Raw genomic sequence first — 25521 nt, 5'->3', positions numbered from 1 at the left:
GGGAGGCAGAGGTTGCAGTGAGCCGGGATCATGCCATTGCACTCCAGCCTGAGCAACAAGAGCGAGACTCCATCTCAAAAAACAAACAAACAAACAAAAAAAAAAACAAGGAAAAAAATTGTAAAGCAGGGGGATGAAGTTAAACTGTAGAGTTTTTATTAGTTTTTTCTTCTGTGTTTGTTTATGCAATCAGTGTGAAGCTGTCATCAGTTTAAAATAATGGGCTATACAATAGTATTTGCAAGCTTCATAGTAACCTCAAATTGAAAAACTTACAACAAATATACAAAAAAAAAAAGGAAAAATTAAATTATACCACCAGAGAAAATCACCTTTACTAAAAGGAAGACAGGAAGGATGTAAAGAAAAAAAAGAAGATCACAAAACAACCAAAAAATAAATAACAAATGGCAGAAGTAAGTCCTTACTTATGAATAATAATACCAAATGTAAATGGACTCAATTCTCCAATAAAAAGAGAGCAGCTGAATGGATGAAAAAACAAGACCCAATGATCTGTTGCCTGCAAGAAAAACACTTCACCTACAAAGATAAACATAGACTAAAAATAAAAGGATGAAAAAAGATATTCCATGCCAATGGAAGCCAAAAAAGAGCAGGAATCTCTATACTTAAATCAGACAAAATAGATTTCAAGACAAAAACTATAATGAGAGAAAAAGAAAGTCATTATATAATGATGAAGGGGTCAATTCAGCAATAAGATAGAATAATTGTTAATATACATGTACCTAATAGTGGGGTACTCAGATATATATTAGTAGAGCTAAAGAGAGAGAGACCTCAAAACAGTAACATCCCACTTTCAGCACTGGACAGGTCTCTCAGACAGAAAATCAACAAAGAAACATTGGACTTAATCTGCACTACAGAACGAATGAACCTAACAGATATTTACAGAACATTTCATCCAATGCAGAATACACTTTCTTCTCCTCAGCACATAGATTATTTTCAAGGATAAACCATATTTTAGGGTCACAAAACAAGTCTTTTTAAATTTAAATTTAAATTTTTTTATTTTTGAGAAGGGGTCTCACTATGTTGCTCAGTCTGCTCTCAAACTCCTGGGCTCAAGCAATCCTCCTGCCTTGGCCTCCCAAAGTGCTGGGATTACAGGCATAGCCACCTGCCCAGCCAGAAAACAAGTCTTAAAACTACAAAAAAAACTGAAACAATACCAAACATCTTCTGATCATAATGAAATACAACTAGAAACCAACGACAAGAAAAATTTTGGATACTATACAAACACATGCAGATTGAACAGTATGCTCCTGAATGTCCAGTGAATCAGTGAGGAAATTAAGGAAGAAATTTAAAAATTCCTTGAAATAAATAAAAATGGAACATAACATATCAAAACCTAGGGGATACAGCAAAGGCAGTACAAAGAAGGAAATTTATAGCCATAAGTGCCCACATCAAAAAAGAAGAAAAATAACACATAAAAAACTTAGCAATGTATCATATAGAACCAGAAATCAAGAGCAAATTGAACCCATGAACCCAAAATTAATAAAAGAAATAATAGGCTGGGTGCAGTGGCTCACGCCTGTAATCCCAGCACTTTGGGAGGCTGAGGTGGGTGGATCAAAAGATAAGGAGTTCAAGGCCAGACTGGCCAAGATGGTGAAACCCCATCTCTACTAAAAATACAAAAACTAGCTGGGCATGGTGCTGGGCGCCTGTAATCCCAGCTACTCAGGAGTCTGAGGCAGAGAACTGCTTGAACCCAGGAGGCAGAGGTTGCAGTGAGCTGAGATTGCACCACTGCACTCCAGCCTGGGCAACAGAATGAGACTGTGTCTCAAAGAAAAAAAAAAGAAATAATAAAGATCAGAACAGAAATAAATAAATTTGAAATGAAGAAAACAATACAACAAAATCAATGAAACAAATAGTTTTTTGAAAAGATAAATGTAATTGACAAACCTTTAGCTGGACTAAGAAAAAAGGAAGATGACCCAAAGAAAATAAAAAATGAAGAAGAAGACATTACAACTGATACCATAAAAATTCAAAGCATCATTAGTGGCTACTATGAACATCTGCCAATAAAATTGGAAAATCTAAAAGAAATGGATAAATTTCTGTACATAAACAACCTAAACGTAAAGAAATCCAAAACCTAAACAGACCAATAACAAATAAACAGATTGAAGCCACAGTAACGTCTCCCAGTAAAGAAAAGCCTGGGACCTGATGACTTCACTGCTAAATTCTACCAAACATTTAAAGAACTAATACCAATCCAAATCAAACTATTCCATAATATACAGAAGGAAGGAATACTTCCAAACTCATTCTATGAGGCCAGTGTTACCTTCATACCAAAATCAAAGACACGTAAAATAAAGAAAACTACAGGTCAATGTCTCTGATGAACATTGTTACAAAAAACCTCAACATATGAGCAAACCAAATTCAACAATACATTAAAAAGATCATTCTTCATCACCAAGTAGGATTTATACCAGGGATGCATGGATGCTTCAATATACACAAATCAATCAATATGACACGTCATATCAATAGAATGAAGGACAAAAACTATACAATCATTTTAGTTGATACTGAATAAGCATTTGATAGAATTCAAAATCCCTTTATGATTTTTAAAAAAACCCTCAAAAAACTGTATATAGAAAGAACATACCTTGAGGTAATAAAAGCCATACACAACAGACCCACAGCTAGTATCATACTGAATGAAGAAAAACTGAAAGCCTTTCCTGTAAGGTCTGGAGTTTAACAAGGATGCCCACTTTCATGACTGTTATTCAACATAGTACCAGAAGTCCTAGCAGGAACAATCAGAAAAGAGAAAGAAATAAACAGCATACAAATTGGAAAGGAAGAAGTCAAATTACACTTGTTCGCAGATAAGATCTTATATTTGAAAAAACCTAAAGACTACACACACACTTAAAAAAAATATTAGAACTGATAAATCTGGTAAAGTTGCAGGATGTGAAATCAACATACAAAAATCTGTAGCACTTCTATATGCCAATAGTGAACAATTTGAAAAGGAAATTTAAAAAGTAATTCCACTTACTAAAGCCACAAATAAAAGTAAATACATAGAAATAAGCTTAACAACAGAAGTGAAAGATCTCTACAATGAAAACTATAAAACACTGATGAAAGAAATTGAAGAGGACACAAAAATGGAAAGATATTCCATGTTCATAGATTGGAAGAATCAATATTGTTAAAATGCCCATATTACCCAATGCAATCTACAGATTCAATGCAATTCCCATCAAAACCAATGACATTCTTCATAGAAAGAGAAAAACAATTGTAAAATTTATATGAAACTACAGAAGACCAAGAATAGCCACAGGTATCCTGAACAAAAAGAACAAAACTGAATGAATCACATTACCTGACTTCAAATTATACTATATAGCTATAGTAACCAGAATAGCATAGTACTGGCATAAAAAGATACACAGAAAAATGGAACAGAATAGAGAACCCAGAAACAAATCCACGCACCCACAGTGAACTCACTTTTGACAGGAATGTCAAGAATCTACACTGGGGAAAAAACAGTCTCTTCAACAAACAGTGCTGAGAAAACTGGATATACATATGTAGAGGAATGAAACTAGGCCCCTATCTCTTGCCATATACAAATATCAAATTAAAATGGATGAAATACTTAAATTTAAGACCTCAAACTATGAAACTATTACAAGAAAACACTGGGGAAAATCTCCAGGACATTTGTCTGAGCAAAAATTTCTTGAGTAATATCCCATGAGCGCAGGCAACCAAAGCAAAAGGGACAAATGGGCTCACATCAAGTTAAAAGGCTTCCACACAGCAAAGGAAACATTCAACGAAGTGAAGAGACAACCCACAGAATAGGAGAAAATATCTGCAAACTACCCAGCTGAAAAGGAATTAATAACCAGAATATATAAGGAGTTCAAACAATGCTACAGGAAAAATCAGATGATGCAATTAATAAATGGGCAAAAGATTTGAACAGACATTTGTCAAAAGAAGACATACAAATGGGAAACAGGCAAATGAAAAGGTGCTCAACATCACTGATCATCAGAGAAATGCAAATCAAATATCTCACCCCAGTTAAAATGGCTTTTATCCAAAAAACAGGCAATAACAAATGCTGGAGAGTATGTAGAGAAAAGGGAACCCCTGTACACTGTTGGTAGGAATGTAAATTAGCACAATCACTATGGAGAATGGTTTGGAGATTCCTCAGAAAACTAAAAATAGAGCTGCCATATGATCCAGCAACCTCAGTGCTAGGTATATACCCAAAAGAAAGAAAATCAGTATATGAAAAAGATACCCAAGCTCCCATATTTGTTGCAGCACTGTTCACAATAGCCAAGACTTGGAAGCAACCTAAATGCCCATCAACAGATGAATGGATTAAAAAAATGTGGTACACATACACAATGGAGTACTCTTCAGTCATAAGAAAAAATAAGATCCTGTCGTTTACAACATGAATGGAACTGAAATTCATTATGTTAAGAGAAATGGGCCAGGAACAGAAAGACAAAGATCACATGTTCTCACTTACTTGTGGGATCTAAAAATCAAAACAATTGAAGATAAGAGATAAGAGAGTAGAAGGACGGTTACCAGAGAGGTTGGGAAGGGTAGTGAGGGGAGATGGAAATGGCTAATGGGTACCAAAAAAAAAAAAAAAAAAACTCCAGAATGAACAAGACCTAGTATTTGACAGCACAATAGGGTGACTATAGCTAATAATAATTTAATTGTACATTCTAAAACAACTAAAAAGTAAAACTGGATTGTACAAATGATAAATGCTTGAGGGCACAGATACTCCATTTTCCATGATGTGATTATTATACATTACATGTCTGTGTCAAAAGATCTCATGTACCCCATAAATATATAAACCTACTATGTACCCACAAAAATTTAAAATAAGAACTAAAAAAAATGTAGATGGGTTCCCCTTGGGTCTTTGGCTAAATATAAGAATGGCATACGCATGCATACAGTGAGGCCCTGTAAGCCTGGATAAACCTCACTAGGGAAGAAAAACAATTATTGGGGAACTTAAGATTAACAATTTCTAGAATTCAAACAGGTGTAGCTACAGAGTCGAGGGGTGTCCCTTATTGCTATGCTGAAGTGCAGGAATCAAGAAATAAAGAGACAGGACACAGAAGGACTGGAAAAGATAGCTGGGCTCAGGGGGCCACACCACTTACAAGTGGAGACAGGTGAGGCCCCGAATGTCCAGAAGCGTCTGTATTTATTAGGTACAAGACAGGGGGAAGGGTCGTGAGTGAGGTCATCTATAGGCTTAATGATAGGGCATACATTATCATGTGATTAGCAAATGATGGGGCCACCCTTATTAGGTCACCTAGTCACAGAGGTGGGCCGTGCGCAGTAGAGGGCCATGCTGTGCATAGTAGTAGAGCGTTGTGTACAAAAAAGGTGGTCCACTCCAGTTAGGTCACCGAGGCAAGGAGGTGAGCTGTGTGCAACAAGTGCCATGTGCGACACTTCTCATCTGGAGGCTGGAGACTTCAAAGGATTCCTATAGAAGGATGCTATAAACCAACGCAGTGGGAGCTGACAGAGTGTGCTCTTCTCTAAGATATTTTATAGGAGGACGATTTAAGCCAGCACAGTAGCGAGAAAAGCCAACAAGGTGTACAGCAGCCATGGCGCGATTACACCAGAGGGGTTCTTCTACTTCGGTTGTTCGCAGGATCTCAGGCCTGAGGCCTACTTTCCACAAGAACTGGATTCAAGGTACTGCAACTCCTTTTCAGGAAGAATAACTCTTGCTCCAAGCCAGCCATGCAGTAGGTACTGAGTGCTGCCATCTAGGCCCTGACTGGCCATATAGCATAATGCCCTTTCATGCAGGGGCACTACCGCCTAGGTCATTGGTTCTTGTCCTTCTCTGGCTGTTTTTCCCATGCACTTGCTTCTGCTCTGTGACAGCTCTAGGCATTCCTCCTACTACAAACTACTATATGGTTATATAGAAGTATTATATAAATCAGCACTAAATGTGTCAGTACAGCTCCGACTACAATCCGTTATATGATTATATAGAAAGATTATATGGAAATAAGTATGATTATATATATAAACTAGATATAAGTAAGCAGTAAGTTATGCTTCAGGCACTATTTGTGCCTGGGGTCTGCACAGCTTTCCTTCCTCAGTGCCCATGTGGGGGGTTACCCACAAACAGGGTCAGGAAAAGTTCAAGCTTTGACTAGCCAGAGAGGGGAGACTTCCTTGAATACTGGATCATTCAGAGGACACCCTAGGAGGGTCATATCTCATTAGCAGAGCTAAAATAGTAGTGCTACAGTAAAGGCAACTTTTGATAAACTTAACAAACTTTAAAAACAAGCCTCAAAATAACCAAGCTCATTTGCAAGTAACTTAACTGCCAGCCGCAACAAAATTAAAGGGTCTTTAAAGAAAGACAACAAAACCAAGACATATGACAATACAACACTATGTCCAATATATAATCAAAATTTACAAGACATGCACTAGTCACAACACCAAAGACATGGAATTGACTCAAATGCCCATCAATCATAGACCAGATAAAGCAAATATGGTGTGTATATATATACACACACACACACACACATATATATATATATACATATATATATACACACACACACACACACACCATGGAATACTAAGCAGTCATAAAAAGAAGTCATAAAAAAATATATATATATACCATGGAATACTAAGCAGTCATAAAAAGAAGTGAGATCATGTCCTTTGCAGCGACATGGAAGGACGCCATTATCCTTGGCAAACTAACACAGAAACAGAAAACCAGCCACCGTGTGTTCTCACTTATAAGTGGGAGCTAAATGATAAGAACACATGGACACATGGTAGAGAACAACATACACTGGGGCCTGTCAGGGAGGGTGTGGGGAGAGAGAGCATCAGGAAGAATAGCTAATGGATGCTGAGCTTAATTCTTGGGTGATAGGTTGATCTGTGCAGCAAACCACCATGGCACATGCTTACCTATGTAACAAACTTGCACATCCTGTACATGTACCCTGGAACTTAAAAAATAAAAGTTGAAAAAAAAATAGACATGCCAAGAAGCAAGAAAATGTGACCCATAATCATGAGAAATATCATTCAACCAGAAACGGAATTATTAATAGCAGACAAGGATTTTAAAACAGCTACTACAAATTATAATTTATTATTATAAAAATATATTTACATGTAATATAAATGGACATAAAATTACAAATTATGTTCAAGGATTTGAAGGAATATACAAACATAAGGCTCAGATAAATGGATGATACACACACACATTTTTAAAGATCCAAATGAAACTTCTAGATAAAAGATATACAATATGAAAAGTTCACTAGGTGGGCTTAAAAGTTTAGGCTGAGCGCAGTGGCTCACACCTGTAATTCCAGCACTTTGGGAGGCCGAGGAGGGTGGATCATGAGGTCAAGAGATTGAGACCATCCTGGCCAACGTGGTGAAACCCTGTCTTTACTAAAAATATGAAAATTAGCTAGGAGTGGTGGCGTGCGCCTGTAGTCCCAGCTACTCAGGAGGCTGAGGTAGGAGAATTGCTTGAACCCGGGAGGCAGAGGTTGCACTGAGCCAAGATCGCGCCACTGCACTCCAGCCTGGCACCTGGTGACGGAGTGAGACTCTGTCTTAAATTAAAAAAAAAAAAAAAAAAAAAAAAAAGTTTATAGACATTGTAGAATAAAGGATCAGTAAATGTGAAGACAAAGGAATAGAAATTATTAAACTGAAACACAGAAATGCACAAAGTAGGAGAAAAAGCATCAAGAGCTATTGCAGATTAAAGGAGACATGACAAATAAGCTGAATGTGTTTAGTCTGGGATTCATGATTAGATCCTGAAATGATTAAAAAGAAAATGACTAAAAGGGATATTTTGGAGACAATTAGAAAGTTTAAACATGTGGTTTATATTATTAGAGAATATTTATCAATATTAAATTTCTTAAGTATGGTAACTACATGTAGGAAAATGCTGCTGTCGTACAGAGAAGGAGTAAGACAAAAAAAACGGGGCTTATTTTAAAATAGTTTAAGAAAAAACACTTGGTAGTTACTAACAATGGATTAACTTTAGAAGTATACCTAACGTTTTTATCTTTGTTATAACACAAACCACTAGCTTTTGTCTTGAGGGCATTATTTTTTAAATATCCAGCTGAGTACTATGACAACCTGATACATTTTAATCAGGCCAGCTTCACATAACTAACTTTAAATAGATTAATTTTCAACTACTATGGCTCATTAAAAAATTGATATAAATATGGACTAATTTCATTATGTTCTCAAAATAAAAATAAAAACAAAATCATGCTGCACTTAGTAAAGGTAAGTGCATAGCACAATACTAGTAAGCAAAATTTGTGAAAATTTGTATTTCAGAGTATTCCTTTAAAAATTAAAAGAAGATCTTTTTATGCTTCTTGGTATAAAATTAATTACTAGAAAACTAAGCCTGTTTTCACCTTGAAAAACAGAGATCTGACAAAATAACATTTAGAGCATTTTGAGTGCCAGCCTTTATGTTCCTTAAGAACAATCTTTTTTATTTATGTATATCTCAATCCTAGAAAAATAGGATTCATATAAATAGTTGTTTAAAATAAACTGCAACTAAGGTAACTGATTATCCAGCCCTATCCAGCAATATATAAGCCAAAAAAATAAAATTTTCTCATATCTGTTGCTTAGTTCCTCCCCCTACCCCCATCTCCCACAAAAGCACACATAAGTTTTACTTCAGTCATTTTGGGATAAAATTTTATCTGATACGTTGCGTTTTCTCCACTTTTTCACCAAATATAACTTGACCTTTTCCAGTTACTCAGGGATCATCATGAACATGCTTCAACAGACTATGATTTTTCTCCTTAATGTTAAGGGTCAAATGTTACTTCCTCTCTCTGTGCTTACCACTTAGTAGACTACTAATAGTCATTCCAGCCTTCCTCCATCCATATATTCTTCCTTCTGGCAGAGAAAAAAAAGAACTAACCCTGATAAGAATTATTCTTAAAAAACAATTAAGTGCATAAGAATTCTGAGAAAAACTGCCAGGAAAAGTACATGGTTTGAACGCTGAAGCTCAGCCAACATTCACAACAGTGGTAACAAAGGCACGTTTCCTTCTCTTCCCTGAGGCTATATTCCGAGACAGCTGACCTTTTGCTAAGTGGCATATTACTACTGTACATGTTAGGCTTAGAGGTATGCTGAATTTATTTATTTCATTAGAAAACATTTTTGGTAGGGCTGGTAAAATCTTCTGTATTATACAAAAAGCCGTTCTTATTTGTTTCAAGTACAGTATACCAAAAACAGAAGTCAAAATGGTTGGGACTTAAATTATTAAAGATCTTATGTTGGCCAGGTGCAGTGGATCATGCCTGTAATCCCAGCACTTTGGAAGGCCGAAGTGGGCAGATCACTTGAGGTCAGGAGTTCAAGACCAGCCTGGACAACATGGTAAAACCCCATCTCTACTAAAAATACAAAAATTAGCCAGCTGTGGTGGTGGGTGCCTGTAATCCCAGCTACTCAGGAGGCTGAGGAAGGAGAATCACTTGAACCTGGAAGGCGGAGATTGCAGTGAGCTGAGATCAAGCCACTGCACTCCAGCCTGGATGACAGAGCGAGACTCCATATTAAAAAAAAAAAAAAAAAAAAAAAAAATCTTATGTTATTTTTTCCAATGGCATCATTTTAAAGTCAATCTCTGGTATGTGGCAAGCAATTTTAAATACTGGGAGACACAATTAAATACTAAAATTACAAATAAAAAGCAATTTTTGAATTTAGAACTGCTCAGGCAAAAAGCGTTCTTCTTAGTGTCTCTGCCAGTTTTCACTGCTACACAGAAAAGATTGGCCTAAATCTGCATTTCTCAAACTACAGGTCATGATCCATTACCAGACAGTACGGTCATTTAGTAAACCAAGTGAATTTTATTTTTTAACAAAAAGGAATTTCATATACCAAGTTATTACCATATAGGTAGTGTAGGAAGTACTATTTCATGAAACTTCATTGGTCTGTGTGCTGCATACATACTGGGACACAAGTAAAAATAATCTTCTTACTGTGGGTGCGTTGTAGTCAAAAAGTTTGAAACCCACTCATATAGATAGTTCTTAATGTTCCACAGGTTGTTCACAATCAGAAAAAAGATTGATGACTTTCCACATGATTGTTCCACGTTGAAACGATCATGTTCTGCAACATCTCATCACAAAATCAAAGTTATTAGCGTATAGGTCTTTGAATGTGGCTATTGCCAGTATTATGAAGTTTAACATTGTGGCTGGAACATGATTAGTACTAAAGATAATAAAATGAATAACATAAAATTAAAATTAACTTAAAAGTTAAATTACATTTGTCTTTTTTCCCAGTGACATTAAGAAAATCTGAATAATCTTTATGTGCAGTTATTTCAGATGCTTGCTATAAATTAAAACTGCTTTAAAAAGAACTCTTTACTTTGTAATGAACCACACCAGTTAAAATGAACTATAAGTTAAAAGCTGCCTAAATATTTGTCAGAATTGGAATTTAAGTCTAAAAAAGCTATTCATAAAATATTATCTAGTTGCCTATGTATATTATATATTTAAAATAAAGTATCTGATCTAAGTTCATATTTTTTAGATATTGATAGGATTTATATTTCAATCAAATCTTAATGATTTCTCATCCTAACATAGCCGAGGCCCCATTTCAGCCTATCCACCACTGAAAATAAAGCCTTTAGAATACTTTTTGTGCAAAAAGAAGGTAACTCTCTGTACTTTTAATCAATTTACTAGGAATTTCAAAAGTAACATGGGAACTCCCATTGCACTTGAAAAGTAACTGATGTAACAATTACAGTAAGAATTCTGATGTTCAGCGCCACCCAGTGACAGATCTCTGCGTATACTCCTCCTTTATTACCTATTAATTGTTTCTGGTATTGTAGGCACTGTACTAAAAGCTCAGTACACAGAATTGCCTAAAACATAAGCTCTCCTCCCAAGAATCTGAAGTTAGAAAAGACATACCCATGGGATTTTTAGGCTAGGATCGAGCAAGAGGTAATGAAAATAGTATTATGGAGCAAAAAGAAAGGATTAGAAAATACACAGTATTGCTGGGATTTGCTCTGGCCTTACAAAGAACCTCTCCCATTGCAAGCTCTTATAAACACAGGACAAAAAGGAGTAACTTTAATGAGCAATCACTTTATGGTATACTTAACAACATTTTATTTAAAACATTTGAAATCAATGTAAAAACAGTCCAAATAGAGAGCTTTCTCGTTATGAAGATCAGCTCTTTTAACATAATCTGCAGATGGAATGAAGTCTTGAAGATAAAAAATTACCAGGCCAGGCAAAATGGTTCACGTCTGTAATCCCAGCACTTTGGAAGGCCAAGGTGAAAGGATCATTTGAGCCCAGGAGTTTGAGACCAGTCTGGGCAACATAGCAACAACCCCTCTCAACAAAACAAAATAAAAATTAGCCAGGCATGGTGGAGTGTGCCTGTAGCCCTAGCTACTCGGGAGACTGAGGTGGGAGAATCACCTAAGCCCGGAAGGTCAAGGCTTCAGTGAGCCGTGTTCATGCCATTTCACTCCAGCCCAGGCAACAGTGTAAGACCCTGTCACGAAACAAACAACAAACAACAACAACAACAACAACAAAACAAAGACCTGATACAAAGGTCTTTAATGAAATCTGATTAAAGTTACACATTAGAAAGTAACACGTCTCTCTTAAACTGAGTACACAGAAATTCATTTTACTATTATTTAAATTGCACATATACACATTTACTTTTACTGTGCATGCTGTTTCAAAACACAAAATGTAAAAAGTCAAAACAAAAAAGAAAACAGCATAATACAAATACTGGATGGATTTGGAGCCTGGCCTCTTATAACTATCTAGTTATAAATTGGGTTTTTGTGGTTCTAGCAATGTGACACAACTAGACCTTCACTTTAATGTCTACTGTCTAAGGATTCCCTGAAGAAAACACACTCTAACTCTGCTTCTAAGTCTTTCCAAGTGCAAAATGGAAAAGTTCTCTGAAAAACTGATTTTCTCTTCCTTCCACAGTAAATTAATCATCAGCCTGGACACAAAATACCCTTTCTCCCCACCTAGATTTCCAGTAGAGGAGAACAAGTACTTACTCTGTAAGGGAAGAAAATGAAATAAAGAAATGGGAGACATACAGAATAGAGATATTGCTCAATACCTAGCTATGATCATCTTTTTGAGTCCAAAGAAATAAAAAGAAATTAAGAAGTACAATCTCTTTTTCAAGTGATCAAAGCAATGTAGATGAAAATGGAGCAATAGATAGTTCAGATTCACATCAGGATTCAGATGTGAATGTAAACAGTTAATTTAAATTATTGGATAAAAATTCCTAGGAACTTTGCAGTATCAAATAATCAATTACTGAAATAAGATCCAAAATTGTAGCAAGCAGTCTTGCCACTATTACATTCCATTTCAACATTGTTATTTTCTGCACATTATTTTAGGATTACTGCAGGCCATGTTGGGAATAGCTACTCCTCTGAAAAGAGTATCAGGCTCTTATGACATTTTAACTCTCATTAATATTATAGTTCAGTGATATAAACTATCTTACTCTCTTTTGATCCTGTCTTTCCTCCTTACCTAGACATTGTTCATTTATAGTGTAGCTGAGTAATCTGAATATCTTGATTTTAATACATTTATTGCTTGGGTCCAAAACAAAACAGTAAGTCTCCTGAAAAGTGTATGGTCTAGAATTCTGCCATCTGTGATAAAAGAAAACCTATGTAAAAGTTCTGAAGCAAAAGAATGTTTGGGGAAAAGATACATAAATAAAGTTACTGGCATTATATTGCTTCATTACATTAGGATAAAGCACATGTAAATTAATATTTTTCAGCTTTTTTCATTCATTGAATATTATCTTCCTGGTAAAAGAAGGGAATTTTGCTTTATTATTTTAATATTGAATAAATTTGTGTAAAAAGCAACCTAATCATTAAAATGCAAGTATGTTTACCAATTAAAGGGTGGAAGAAACAAAAGAATGAACAAATGAATGAATGTAGCACAAAGCTGTTTGACTGAACCACATATGAATAGAACTGTTTCCATCATCGAGTATCCTTAAATATGCTCCTTTAGTGGAATCTTTTAAACATGATTCTGAAGTAGATTAATAACAAATGTTATAAATCACTTTGTAGAAATATATAAATTATGAAAAATTAAAGGATATTAAATGACTTTCAGGTACTTTGCAGAGTTTACTTTCTACTTAACGTCATATCTACTTGCTTACTACTACTGAAAAAGCAGTGCAGAGTATGTTCTGGGGACGATGAGTAATGTGTTTGCCTGGAGGCCTGAAAGGGAATAATGAAGGTAAGCCTAGAAAGGAAAACTGGAAGACTACTTTCTGAGATAACAAAGTCTCACCAAAAAAAAAAAGAAAGAAAGAAAGAAAAAGAGTTATTATGATATGTTCAAATAATCCCAAAAATATTTATGGTACTTTAAAAAAATTCTATAAACATTTGGAACTACAGAAAAATGTCTGTGGGATAAACAAATATCTAGGCTTAGAAATAATCCCAAAAGCATTAAGTGAAATGAACATGAAGCAAATGGAAAGTTCCAGTGATACTGTTTATACCCTAATCTATTCACATTTTATTATAAGCCCTTAAGGTTTTTCAAGTAAATCATTCTGCAAATATTTTTTATTCATCTACCAAGTGCCATATAAATGCATTAGGCACTAGCACTACAGAATCTAAAATACGATTTTTTCTCTCACAGAGTGTACAGAGATTGATGTGGGATTAAATAGTATATAAAAGATATAGCCTGGGCACAGTGGCTCACACCTGTAATCCTTGCACTTTGGGAGGCCAAGGCGAGTGGATCACCTGAGGTCAGGAGTTTGAGACCAGCCTGACCAACATGATAAAACCTGTCTTTACTAAAAAACACAAAAAATTAGCTGGGTGTGGTGGCACATGTCTATTATCCCAGCTACTGAGGAGGCTAAAGCAGGAGAATTGCTTGAACCCAGGAGGTGGAGGTTGTGGTGAGCTGAGATCATGACACTGCACTCCAGCCTGGGCAACAAGAGCAAAACTCCATTTCAAAAAAAAAAAAATATATATATATATATATATATATGATGAATTCTATCTTGAAGAAAATCAGGAAAGGTTTCAGACAGGAGACAGTCTATCTTAGATCTAAAATAAAGTCAGATTGGTCAGACAGACAAGTAGAAGGAAGACATGCCAGATGGAGGACATGACAGAAACTAAGGCAGAGTGGGAGAGACTGCTCAGCACATATGGGGACTTGTAAATTCTTACGAGGTGGGAGGAGTGGCAAAGTAGAGATGAGATTTGAGAGAGAGGCAGAAGTCAGGTAAAGTACCCCAGTTAAGTTTTGTATCTGTATCCCAGTTAAGTTTTTTAAAAGCCATATTATAGCAGAAAATAGCTCTGAAGATACCCAACATATCCCTTATCATCTACAATCCAAATGTACCTCCATTCATGGCAAAAAAAAAAAGGGGGGGTGTGAGAAGGTAGAATAATATCTAAGTCCTTTCAGCCTTGATAACTGGCCTAGTTGGCTTTGCAGCTGCATTTTTCAAAAATATTCATTCGCAGATAAGATAGAATAAGATTCAGCACACAATGCTGAATAAAGTGCAAACACTGCACCATTTCTGTTTACCAGCCTTCCCTAAAGTCCAGCTAAAATATAGTAAATTGGCTACTTGAAGAAATTGGTGACTTACAATTATACCCAAGTAATGAAGGTATCTTGTACTGAAATGACAATGGACAGATTTTTCTTAAGAACTTGTCTTTATTCGGTTATAGACACAGAAAATTGTATAGCTCTGAAAGTTCAATGTTAAATGATTATTTTAATGGCCTTTCAATTACTAGGTATTTTACAGATTTTTTTTTTTAAAGATTATTTCTTACTAGGATGTCTGGAATTCAAGCCTTCTGAGAAATCTCTCCCTCTGAATGCTTCCAAGCCAATTTCTAATTAAAAGATTTAATATAGCCTTAATTTATTTACCAAAGAGCCAACAATTTTTTTTAATTTCAAATGCTCGCCAAAATCTAATCTTTCCAAACAATTATATTTTGTCACAGTAAAGAACAGCATCATACACAGACAAAATAGTACTGTTTTGCTTTTCCTCTAAAGAGCTGTATTTTTCAGAGGATATAGTTTTTGTCAGTATGAGTATAAGTGATTACTTTGAGAATAAGTACCTGACATATAATCAATAGTTCTTCTTACTGGCTTTTTGGATATTCCACATATTCGAACATTCATTCTGAGGATCGGTTTTGCTGCATCTCCTCAGGGCAACATAGATTAAAAGGTTCATATGTGCTTCTCTCAATAGAAGATAAAAAATTAAAACAATAGCTCTCTTTATTTGAAAAGTAATTCCCTTTCCTCCAGGAATTGTTAATTGCATTTCTGCTGCTTTAGTGGTTATCTCTGAGTCACAAATCACTTGGGATAGTTTGTATGAAGAAAATCTGCCATTTTAAAAATTATAACACACATTTCACATGCTCTTTTTAAAGAAGAAATAAGAAAAGTATAGTTTCTTTAATCTTTTTTAAAAAACTAAAAGAGTTGTAAAAATCCTGAAATACCCACCAACATTAATCATCTGAAGTATCTCGATAAATTTTTATTCCTTGTTTCTTTTCTCTTTGCGGTCTATAACAAAGAGTTCCTTTCTCCAAGGAAAACTTTAAAAGATAGAGACAATTCTCCTTTGTCTGAGATAATTTGTATGTCACTTTGGATAAGAGGCATGCCAAAATATAACCCTGCACTACTATCAATTGTAGTATTACGTATGGTGCTGAATTAAGTTTTCCTCAGTACTCAGTCCTAGTAAACTATGTAATAAATAAGGAAATAAATCATTTTTCTAACTATTTTAAGTCAATGCATCATACAAAATTGTGGATATGCATGAATAACCACAATTAATTATCTACAAGAGATATTTACCTGCAATTCTGAAAAGAAGTATTGTACATAATATTGATGACCAAATTCCACAACACACTTAATATAAAACTGTATGTAGCCATCATTTTGGAAGCTCATTAAATGCAGTCAGAGATTTCTGATATGAAAATTACAGTTAATAAGGCTAAGAGCTTATCCATCAGGAACCACCCTAGAAAGGAAATTTTCTTTAGGATGAGATTGCAGTTCTTTTTCCAGTAACCATAATGACTTTATCCTTACCCAGTCACACTACCTTGATAGGTGATCCATAATTCTTACTATTACAAACTTATGAAACATATTTTATACATTCCATAATGGCATGACTAAACTGTCTTTATAAGCCAAATTAGAAATTTTATACATCAGCTGACACTGAGTAGCTATATCACATGTGACTTATCAGACAATTTAATTCTGAAAAGTCAGCAATTTTGCCATCTTTACCCTTATTCTATTAAATTCCAATAGTTAAAACATCAACAGCTAAGACCCACTGCCTCCTTCCTGTGTGCAAGATGCTGTTTGATAGGCATTTAACACTGACTAGTTCATTTGATCCTCCCAACAATCCTATGATATAGGAAACATTCTAATTCTTATTTTACAGGTAATGAAATTGAGGCACACAGAAGTAAAATGACTTGTCCAAGATCATACTGCTAATAAATGATAAAGATGAGACTGAAGTGTATGCAGTCTGTTTCCAGACCTTGATTATAATCATCGTGTCTCCCTTGTAAACTGATATTCCAGAAATTTATACAACTGAGACAAAGACAGAAACCATTAGGAATGACATAAATAAGGAATCTTTAGCCTTAAATGACTGCAATGTACTCCACTGTATATTTATGGAGGAAAAATAACCATGTTAAAGAACAGACTAGAGCCTTATTAATTAAAACTGTGCCTACATGGAAAAGTATAATGAAACTTTTTTTTAACATTTCCCTTTCTGACTTAAGAATGGCTCAACTGAAACATTTTTCCATATTTTTTATATGTACATGTTTTTAAAGATTAATCACATAAGCAAAAGGTTTACTATTACATAGTTTGATTTAATAAGCCTTGATTGTTTACCATGCACTATAATACACATGGGATATATAAATATGATTAAAACATGTACCATCAATTCACAAGTGAGAAATACATTTAATAAAAAGTAATAACAATGTGATAAAAAGCAATGAAGGAAGTATTTACAAAGTGGAAGGGTGAAAGCATAAATAATAGCACATTGAGCTGAAATGATTTGTGCTGCATCGAGGAAGTAGAAAAATAAGGCTTCCTGAGGAGGTAACATCCTCAGTTAGCATGTAACTCATGAAACAGATAAATGGGTGGTAAAGGTCACTGGAGACAGAGATCTTGGACAGAGAAAACAGTACAGGCACAAAGGTATGATCAGCATGGCACAGCCATGTAAAGGCACAAAGGTATGATCAGCATGGCACAGCCAGCTGAGAGAGTTCAAGTAGATGGTAGGGCTGCAACATAAAATTTAAGGCATGCAGTGAAAAGAGATGACCTGGAGTAACGACTAAATCATTTAACTCCTTTAGAACTACTCAGACTCCTGATGAGGATCCACTAAAGGGACAAGAGCGCTAACAAGTCTACTGTATTCATTCCTGAGTTGTGGTTTCATCTTCAAAAACAGTTATTCAATAACAGTATTTCCCTAATTTTCAAAGTGTACCATCTCCCATCCCTGCCTATAAAGATAAGTTACAACAACAACAAAAAAGTATTCTAGTTTCTAATTATCAAAGACTGTACTGAGTCCAGAATTACATAGCGTAATAATGTAGTAAACCTTGGGATCAATAGAATTAGTTTACTTTTAATTTATTAGCAGAAAATTAATGAAACATTATAATAACACAATTTTAACTGAAGCAACCTATAATTATTAAAGTTTAGTTCTGAATAAAACAGTTAAATTCAAACTATCATAAACAACTCTGAGGAGCAGGAAATCTATTACATTTGATTTCAAGCTGTAATTTATTCCCATTTAAAGGCAATTGAGAGTCTATATTTGGAACTAACATAAAGTAGTAACAATACCTATCATTTACAAAGTGCTATACATTTTCAAATCCCTCTACATTTATTATTTTATTCCTCTGATAAGTTTATTATGGAGGTGTCATTTCTTCCATCTATTCAAAATTGCAGAGAAAATTCATGCACAGCATGACAGGGTGGTTTTTCCTGCTGAACAGACAAATAATCTAAGATCAAGAGATATGAAATAATAGCCTATATCCTATTCTGGGAGATACATGCAAAACACTATATGACACTCAGCTCTGAGGTAGTTCAGTAAAAGTTACATCAAAGTTTATTTTACACAGGCCTCAATGTGGCTCCTTTGCCAATGTCAATCCAAAAACAGACTTTAAAAAACCATACATCTAGAGCAGCACTGGAGATATATAGTGAAAAAGGTGGGAAAACCTTGTTTTATTATCTGAAATGCCATTTTAACCCATGTCAGAGAGACAAAACTTTATACAGGGGCAGATTTAACTTATTACAAAAGAGAAACTTCAATGACAATGTAGATACAGGCATAGACGTAGGTTTGGGATTGATACTGAAAGGGTAAAAGCATAAAACTAAAGGCTGAAGTTAAGTTTTCATTCCTAGATGAGCTCAAGTAAAATTCCACTATTAAATCACTGTTCAAGACACTCAACAAATGCCTGAAAATTCTCAGAACCAGTAAAGCTATTTTCATTCTAAGCATCCTGTTTATTTTCAGTCTTACTGGCTTTTAAATTTTAAATCTTTTCTGAAACAAGGGAGAATTTAAATTAGCTAACTAAACAAATAGGAAACAAAAAATGAAAAAAGAAAATCATACCTTTATATCAAAATTACAATCAAGTCTTCTAATTAACACGATGAAAGTGCCAGAGGAATTGTCTTTTACTGGTGGAGGCACTATGGGTTCACAGGCATTCTCTGGTTTTGAGTTAATCAAAAATCCCTGAAAAAGAATTGGTAAAAGTTATCTGTTTCATTCAATGAATCAATCAACTTATTTCTACAAATATCTTTTTATCTTGTCATGTTTTTTGCATTATGTTAGATGTATTACTGGGCATCTACAACTGCTCACAATCCCAGAACTTCTAAAGCAGCATTTGCTTTCATAAGCATTTAGTTTTCTAAAATAAGTTCTATTTTTTGTATTGAAGTTAAAAAAAAAAAAGCAAACCCATACAAAGGCCAATCACTCCAAAGACAAGCTCTGGTATATTTTCTAACAATATTTGACCTTTTAAACCAAGCAAATACGTCTAAAAATTAACTTTCTTTCATTTTAGCAGACAATGAAATGCACATAATAAATACATTTCTAGAAATTTATTCCACAGAAATGCTAGCTTAAGTATATAAAGTATATGTGGAAAGTCACTGGTACATTATTTTTAATAGCAAAAACTGGAAATCATGCATATCCACAAGGCAGCTATTTACGCAATTATAGTATACTTTATACAATAGAAAAATAATGCAGTCATTAAAAAAAAATGAGGAAGACCTGTAAACACTAAACTGAAAAGATGTTCATAAGATAACCATGAATTTAAAAAGTAAACAGCAAGTTGCTTTCCCAGAAATGCAGGATGGTTTGACATAAGAAATTGTGGTAACAGGCAGGTACCAGTAACTCACACCTGTAATCCCAGCACTTTGGGAGGCTGAGGCAGGTGGATCATCTGAGGTCAGGAGTTCGAGACTGGCCTGGCCAACATGGCGAAACCCCGTCTCTACTAAAAATACAAAAGTTAGGCAAGCATGGTGGCATACGCCTGTAGTCCCAGCTACTTGGGAGGTTAAGGCAGGAAAATTGCTAGAACCTGGGAGGTGGAGGTTGCAGTGAGTCAAGATTGTGCCACTGCATTCCAGCCTAGGTGATAGAGCACTGTCTCAAAAAAAAAATGTGATAACAGATTAAAACAGAAAAATCAAATGATTATCTTAACAGATATAAAAAGTGAATAAACACATAAAGATGATCAAATTCACTGAATTCATTTATAAAGGAAGAAGGAGGGAATTAAAGGTATGAGACGACGTCTTAACAACAGTTCTGTATGGTCTCTGAACTGGTGACACCAATCATCTATTCCACAGGATTTGGCAATTTCTCCCCCCTGAAATTACATTGCTTGGCTTGTGATATGGAAAGTGTTTGTTTTGAATATAAAATGCATCATATTTTGGGTATAAAATGTATCACTCTTTCATTTGCTCATATAATAGCTCCTCTTCTTAATCCCATAAAGCACTTCCTTTTTGTTTTGTAAGGAAACACAACTGTGGTCATCCTTCAAATGATGAATATTTGCTTTACTCTTGTTAAATTCGCACCCTGCTCTAAATGCCTTTCTGCAAACACTAACTTTTTGCTTTAATGTCAAATCACTAGTGTAGGAAATCTTTCAATATGGTTATTATAGCAACTAAACTCAAGCCATACAGGTTGACTTTCAGTTCCAAAATGGTGGTATAGAACCAAGCTGGCTTGACTCCCCCCAAAGAAAAATAAAAACACATACACAGCAACGAGATTATGGCCAGAAATAAGCCAGAACTCAAATATAAGGAGACATCATTTCCAGGGCCACGGAGAAGTTAAAAAAACTCCCAGCAGATGGAGAATCAGACTTCCACATCCACAATACCCTGCCCACCACTTTGCCCAGCACCAAGTGCAAGAAAAATTTCCCCCCAACTCACTGTTTCTACACTGGAAAAAGTAAGACCAAGGTGGAACCAGATTGCCCACTATCTTGCATTCCCTGTGTCTCTTCCTTAACCCACAGAAAGCACCACAAGTGCCTGAAGGGAGAAATATCCATGAGGTAGATAGAGACTAAGAGTAGAAGCAGGACTACAATCCCCAGCTGGAATTATAGTCCTGGAAAGGAGAGTCCTTCTTTCTAACTCTACCAAAGGAGATGTCAAATCATAGTAGCAATTCTGCAGCACCACACAATAGGTTTGTCCCTATATGGTCTAAAAAGGGGAGGCATAAATAATCCACCCCAGGCCGGGCGCAGTGGCTCACACCTGTAATCCCAGAACTTTAGGAAGCAGAGGTGGGGGGATCACCTGAGGTCAGGAGTTCAAGACCAGCCTGACCAACATGGAGAAACCCCATCTCTCTCTATATAAAAAATAATAATAATAATCCACCCCTTGTTTCTTAATATACTTGCTTTCACTTTGCACTGTGGACTTGTCCTGAATTCTTTCTTATGCAAAATCCAAGGGCCTTCTCTTGGGGTCTGGCTTGACACCCTTTCCTGTAACACCACCAGCACCACGACCGTTTACAGACGTCATTACAACATCAGGAAATTACCCTATATGGTCTAAAAACAGAAGGCAGAAATAATCCTACCCCTTGTTTAGCATATCAACAAGAAATAAAAGCAACCAACAGCCCTCTGAGCTGCTCTGTCTATGGAGTAGCCATTATTTTATTCCTTTACTTTTCTAATAAACTTGCTTTCACTTTACTCTGTGACTCACCTTGAATTCATTCTTTCATGAGATCCAAGAACCCTCTCTTGGGGTCTGGATCAGGACCCCTTTCCTGTAACAAATGCTTATATCAAAAAAGCATACAGATTTCAAATAAACAACCTAACAATGAACCACAAGGAGCTAGAAAAGCAACACTAAATGAAACACAAAATTAGTAGACAGAAAGAAAGATCATTCATTCCAATTTTTCTGTACACAAAAAGAAGAAAGGAAGAAGGAGGAAAGAAGGAAGGGAAGAAGGAAGGAAGGTAGGAAAGAAGGAAGGAAGGAAGGTAGGAAGGTAGGAAGGAAGGAAGGGAGGGAGGGAGGGGAGGGGAAGGGAGGGGAGTGGATATAAATTGAGATGTAAAAACAACACAGAAGATCAACAAACCAAAACATTGTTTTTGTGAAAAGACAAACATTGAAAACCTTTTTTCTAGATTAAGAAAAAATGAGAGAAGACCCAAATAAACAAAATCAGAAACAAAAAAAGGATACATAACAGGCCACAGGAAGGAGCTGACAAATTCAGTTTCTTAGAAAGAAAAATTTAATAGGGACTTATGAACAGAAGCCATGTCTGTGTCTCTGGCGGTAGCGAGATGGCTGATTCCAGTGCCACTACCCCCCAGACCTGGGGCTTATAAACATAGGGAAGGGAGTGATTCAGAAAGGATTTGTAGGACAATTAAAGGATGGACAAGGAAAATGTGGCACGTATACAACATGGAATACTATGCAGCCATAAAAAATGATGAGTTCGTATCCTTTGTAGGGACATGGATGAATCTGGAAACCATCATTCTCAGCAAACTGACATAAGAACAGAAAATCAAACACCACGTGGTCTCACTCATAGGCAGGTGTTGAACAATGAGAACACATAGACACAGGGAGGAGAGCATCACACACGGGGGTCTGTTGCGAGGGGCCAAGGGAGGGACAGCGGGGTGGGGTGGGGAGGTCAGGGAGGGATAACATGAGGAGAAATGCCAGATGTAGGTGACGGGGGGATGAAGGCAGCAAACCACATTGCCATGTGTGTACCTATGCAACAATCCTGCATGATCTGCACATGTACCCCAGAACCTAAAGTACAATTAAAAAAAAAAAGAATGATAACAAGGTTGTTTGACCTAAGGGCAGAATTTACCAGTAAGTACCTATTTTTACACAAGGAACAACAGATAAACCTCTTTCACTAAAGAGGTGAAAGATCTAAACAAGGAAGACTATAAAACACTGGTGAAAAAAATTAAGAGGACACAAAAAAATGAAAAGATATTCCATGCTCACAGACTGAAATAATTAATGTTGTTAAAATGACTATACTATACTATCCAAAGCAATTAACAGATTCTGCAATCCCTATAAAAATACCAATGACATTCTTCACAGAAATAGAAAAATAAATTCTAAAATTTATATGGAACCACAAAAGACCCTGAGCCAAATAAATCATGAGCAAAAAGAACAAAGCTGGGGACCTAACACTACCTGACTTCAAAATGTATTATGAGGCTATAGTAACCAAAACAGCATGATATTGGTATAAAAACAAACACACCGACCAATGGACCGGAATAAAGAACCCAGATATAAATACACGCATTTCCAGACAACTCATCTTCAACAAAGGCAATAAGAACGTACAATTCGGAAAGCACAGTTTCTTCAATAATAGTGCAGGGACAGCTAGATAACTATATTCAAAAGAATGAAACTAGATCCCTATCCCTCATCACACACAAAAATCAAAATGTAGGAGAGAGATCCAAGATGGCTGATCACTAGCAGCTCGGGATGGTAGCTCTCAGTAAAAGTGCAGAGAACGAGAGGATGCCACACTTTCAGATGAATTTTTGTTGCTCACGGACCAGGAGATTCCCAGCGGAGGAGCCCCACGGGTCGCCAGTGCGGCGGTTTTGCCGGCGCCTCGGCGCGGCAGTTCTTCATGCAGAGTGAGTGGGACTGGGTCCCCTTTCGGCCGATGTTTGGAGCTCCTGGAAGACAGAGTCGCCTATTCAGCTGCTTGAAGGACGGACTCAAGAAGGGAGCTGGACTGGAGATTCCCCAGCAGAAAAGCACCATCAATCTTAACACCGCTGTTTTGGCCGGCACAGTGGATTCCTCAGATTTCGGCACTGGGAATCAACAAGTTGGACGTCCACTCAGAGACCTAATTTGAAAGTCGGTAATCACAAAGACGACAGGTGGATAAATTTACAATGATGGGAAGAAACCAGCATAAAAAGGCTGAGAATACCCAAAATCAGAATGCCTCTCCCTCTACAGGGGATCACAGTTCCTCATCAGCAACGGAACAAGGCCTGATGGAGAACGAGTGCGTTCCATTAACAGAAGTAGGCTTCAGAAGGTGGATGATAAGAAACTTCTGTGAATTAAAAGAACTTGTTCTAACCCAATGCAAAGAAACTAAGAACTTTGAAAAAAGGTTTGATGAAATCCTAATGAGAATAGACAATTTAGAGAGGAATATAAGTGAATTAATGGAGCTGAAAAACACAACACGAGAACTTCGCGAAGTACGCACAAGTTTTAACAGTCGAATTGATCAAGCAGAAGAAAGGATATCAGAGGTTGAAGACCAACTTAATGAAATAAAGCGAGAAGTCAAGATTAGAGAAAAAAAGGATAAAAAGGAATGAGCAAAGTCTCCAAGAAATATGGGACAATGTGAAAAGACCTAATCTACGTTTGATAGGTGTACCTGAATGTGATGAAGAGAATGAATCCAAGTTGGAAAATACTCTTCAGGATATTATTCAGGAAAACTTTCCCAATCTAGTAAGGCAGGACAATATTCAACTCCAGGCAATACAGAGAACACCACAAAGATATTCCTCAAGAAGACCAACCCCAAGGCACATAATTGTCAGATTCATTAGGGTTGAAATGAAGGAGAAAATACTAAGAGCAGCCAGAGACAAAGGCCAGGTTACCCACAAAGGGAAGCCTATCAGACTTACAGCAGATCTCTCAGCAGAAATCCTACAAGCCAGAAAAGAGTGGGGACCAATATTCAACATCCTTAAAGAAAAGAACTTTCAACCCAGAATTTCATATCCAGCCACACTAAGCTTCACAAGTGAAGGAAAAATAAAATCTTTTGCGAACAAGCAAGTACTTAGAGATTTCACCATAACCAGGCTTTACAAGAGCTTTACAAGAGCTTCTGAAAGAAGCACTACACATATAAAGGAACAACCAGTATCAGCCTTTCCAAAAATATATCAAAAGCAAACAGCATTAACATAATGAAGAACTTACATCAACTAATGGGCAAAACAGCCAGCTAGCATCAAATGGCAGCATTAAACTCATATATATTATTAACTGGATAAAAAGCCAAAGCTCATCGGTATGCTGTATCCAGACCCATCTCACATGCAACGACACACAAAGACTCAAAACAAAGGGACGGAGGAAGATTTACCAACCAAACGGAGAGCAAAAATAAATAAATAAATAAAAAGCAGGAGTTGCAATTCTCACCTCTGATAAAATAGACTTTAAAGCAACAAAGATCAAAAGAGGCAAAGAAGGACATTACATAATGGTAAAAGGATCAATGCAACAAGAAGAGCTAACGATCCTAAATATACGCGCACCCAATACAGGAGCACCCAGATACATAAGACAAGTTCTTAATGACTTATAAAGAGACTTAGCCTCCCACACAATAATAGTGGGAGACTGTAACATCACATTGTCAATATTAGACTGATCAATGAGATAGAAA

General features: G+C 36.0%; 1 protein-coding gene across 2 annotated transcripts in view; it reads right to left on the bottom strand.

The window, feature by feature from the left end:
* RNF13 (ring finger protein 13) overlaps positions 1-25521 on the bottom strand; it is a 167319-nt gene that overhangs the window by 78876 nt on the left and 62922 nt on the right. For both annotated transcript variants that reach the window (XM_012437070.3, XM_064378793.1), the window contains exon 4: positions 19078-19203. In XM_012437070.3, the coding sequence (XP_012292493.2) occupies positions 19078-19203 (126 nt within the window). The remainder of the gene's footprint in view (positions 1-19077; positions 19204-25521) is intronic.

Source organism: Aotus nancymaae, unplaced genomic scaffold (genome assembly GCF_030222135.1).
Source record: "Aotus nancymaae isolate 86718 unplaced genomic scaffold, 86718_ANA_hifiasm-v0.15.2.pri h1tg000019l, whole genome shotgun sequence".
Classification (NCBI taxonomy): domain Eukaryota; kingdom Metazoa; phylum Chordata; class Mammalia; order Primates; family Aotidae; genus Aotus; species Aotus nancymaae.
Note: the sequence above shows the minus strand (reverse complement) of the source record. Positions and strands in the feature narration are given on the sequence as shown.